This window comes from Acomys russatus, chromosome 8 (genome assembly GCF_903995435.1).
Source record: "Acomys russatus chromosome 8, mAcoRus1.1, whole genome shotgun sequence".
NCBI lineage: Eukaryota > Metazoa > Chordata > Mammalia > Rodentia > Muridae > Acomys > Acomys russatus.
Window position 1 is genome coordinate 67693025 of NC_067144.1, and position 2188 is coordinate 67695212.

The 2188-nt window shown below is 39.3% G+C and overlaps 1 protein-coding gene across 1 annotated transcript; it reads right to left on the reverse strand.

Annotated features, from left to right (window-relative positions):
• Positions 1-254: 254 nt before the first annotated feature.
• Positions 255-588, reverse strand: LOC127192857 (keratin-associated protein 16-3-like). Its single transcript, XM_051150207.1, has one exon. The coding sequence runs from the start codon at positions 536-538 to the stop codon at positions 269-271; it is 270 nt and encodes an 89-aa protein (XP_051006164.1). The 5' UTR covers positions 539-588; the 3' UTR covers positions 255-268.
• Between the last annotated feature and the right edge of the window lie 1600 nt (positions 589-2188).

Here is a 2188-nt window from a genome sequence, read left to right on the forward strand (position 1 = left end):
AAGTGAGCTGTCAAAGAAAAGGTTTATTATTAACGCTTGTAAGAACATAATGACTCCGCATCAGTACAGAAGTGGATCCATGAAGATCAACATTCAAAAATATGGAATGCATCTAGTATTCTCCACAGTATTTACAGAAACCAAGTGGTACCACGGGAAGTAAAATTCTGGACAAAGAATGCACTGTGTGAAGGTCGCAGAATAAAGAGTTTTACAAAATCAAGGTATTACAGAAGACTAATCCAGGATTGTAGATTCAAATATTTATTCAGTAGAAGCTAGAGAACCCATACCCTCCACAGCATGAAGGGCGGAAGCAGCCGTATCCGTAGCTTCCGTAGCCTCCGTAGCCAGAGCCATATCCATAACCTCCATAGCCAGAGCCACATCCATAACCTCCATAGCCAGAACCATATCCATAACCTCCATAGCCAGAGCCACAGCCCAGTCTCCGGAAGCTGTTACACCCACAGCCCAGGCCTCCGAAGCTGCCATAGCCAATGCCCAGGCCTCCGTAGTAGCCGCTGTAGTAGCTCATGGTGTCGGGAGTTTCGTTTGTAGTTGCAGGACAATTTTGTCAGTGCAACTGCCCAACGACATTTATATATACTTGGAGAAGCCACACCTCTAAATGTCATCCTTTAAAGCATACTGAAAGCTATGTCAACAATCCTGTTTCTTGGGACTCAACCACATCCTCTCCTTGTTTGTATGATTAGTGATTTAAAGGTTGTGCAACATGTTTAATGGGCTGCTTTATTTATATGACTAGAAAAACATTTTGCCTCTAATTAAAAAAAATGCTATGCTGTTTATAGTCCCCTGCATGCTTGAATTCCTGAGTTTTACTCTATAATAAAATCCTTAGCTCCAAACACTCAAAATGTATCACACGAGAATGCACTTATCCTCTAACTATCTTTCTTTTGATATTTCATAGTTGAAGAATTTTCTTAAACCAGGTAGGTGTCCCATCATTATTTTTTGCAAGAATTCACCTGCACTGAATCATAACTGCTGAAGTGCTACTTCATTTATAAGACAGCTATCAACCATGACGTGTGTCTCACTACCATGCATTCTAAAGTCAGCTGAGACTCACATTGTGTAATGCAATGACTATATATATACATATATATGTGTGTGTGTGTATATATATATATATATATATTTAAAGAACCACAGATGGAAATCAAGTACTTCTGAATTGTTATGCTTCTTATATAGACAGTCTGCTAAGTAAATATCACTAAACACCGTGCAGAGAAAACTATGCTAGTTCCACATACATAGGTACCTGCTCCAAATGCATTTAGGCTTAAATTTCAGGCTTTCATAAGACCCTACCACTATAAACTTAAGGAAACTTAATATAACTCTCTGTCTCCATCTCTCTCTGTCCCTGTCTGTCTGTCTGTCTGTCTGTCTCTCTCTCTGTCTCTCTCTCTCTCTGTCTCTCTCTCTCTCTGTCTCTCTCTCTCTCTGTCTCTCTCTCTCTCTCTCTCTCTCTCTCTCTCTCTCTCTCTCTCTCTCTCTCTCTCTCTCTCTCTCTCTCTCTCTCTCTCTCTCTCCCCGTGTGTGTGTGTGTGTGCACACGCATATAAATAAAAAAGAGAGCTGTGATTTGGGGACACATAGAATCATGGTGTCATCTTTAATGGTAGCCAGGACTGATCAATTTAAGTGCTTCAGCTCTTGGACATAGTTAAAAAGTTAAATTTCTTCTCCTACAGTATTGGATTGGATTCTTTGTTCATCACACAATAAAATATACATATATCATTAAGTCTGTTAATGGGAATGCTCAGGTAAGTGTATGCTGTAGCTCAGAATAGTTGAGTGCCACAAAGAGTACCAAAAATGTGCTTTATTAACAAGTTATTAACAGTTGGTTGAAAATGTATGTTCACATTAGTGGTTTCCTGCCACCAGCAAATTTAATGTACCTTCTCTTTGGTGTGAAATATTTTGTGTCAGTATACGTCTATTAGAATAATTCTGGCTTTATCTAATTTAAGATACTTTGAAATGGACTCCTTAAGTTTAACATTTGTCATGACTCAAGTAAGTATTTCATGAGAGGGGACTATTACATCTCAGTAATTGAGGATCTTAGAGACCCCAGCCTAAGAATGCCCCTCCTAAGCTTTGTGTATACTCCAGGTTCAGCCTAGATGTTTCACCACAT

Coding starts and splice junctions, on each gene's coding strand:
- LOC127192857 (XM_051150207.1), bottom strand. CDS start 538: ATGAGCTACTACAGCGGCTACTACGGAGGCCTGGGCATTGGCTATGGC.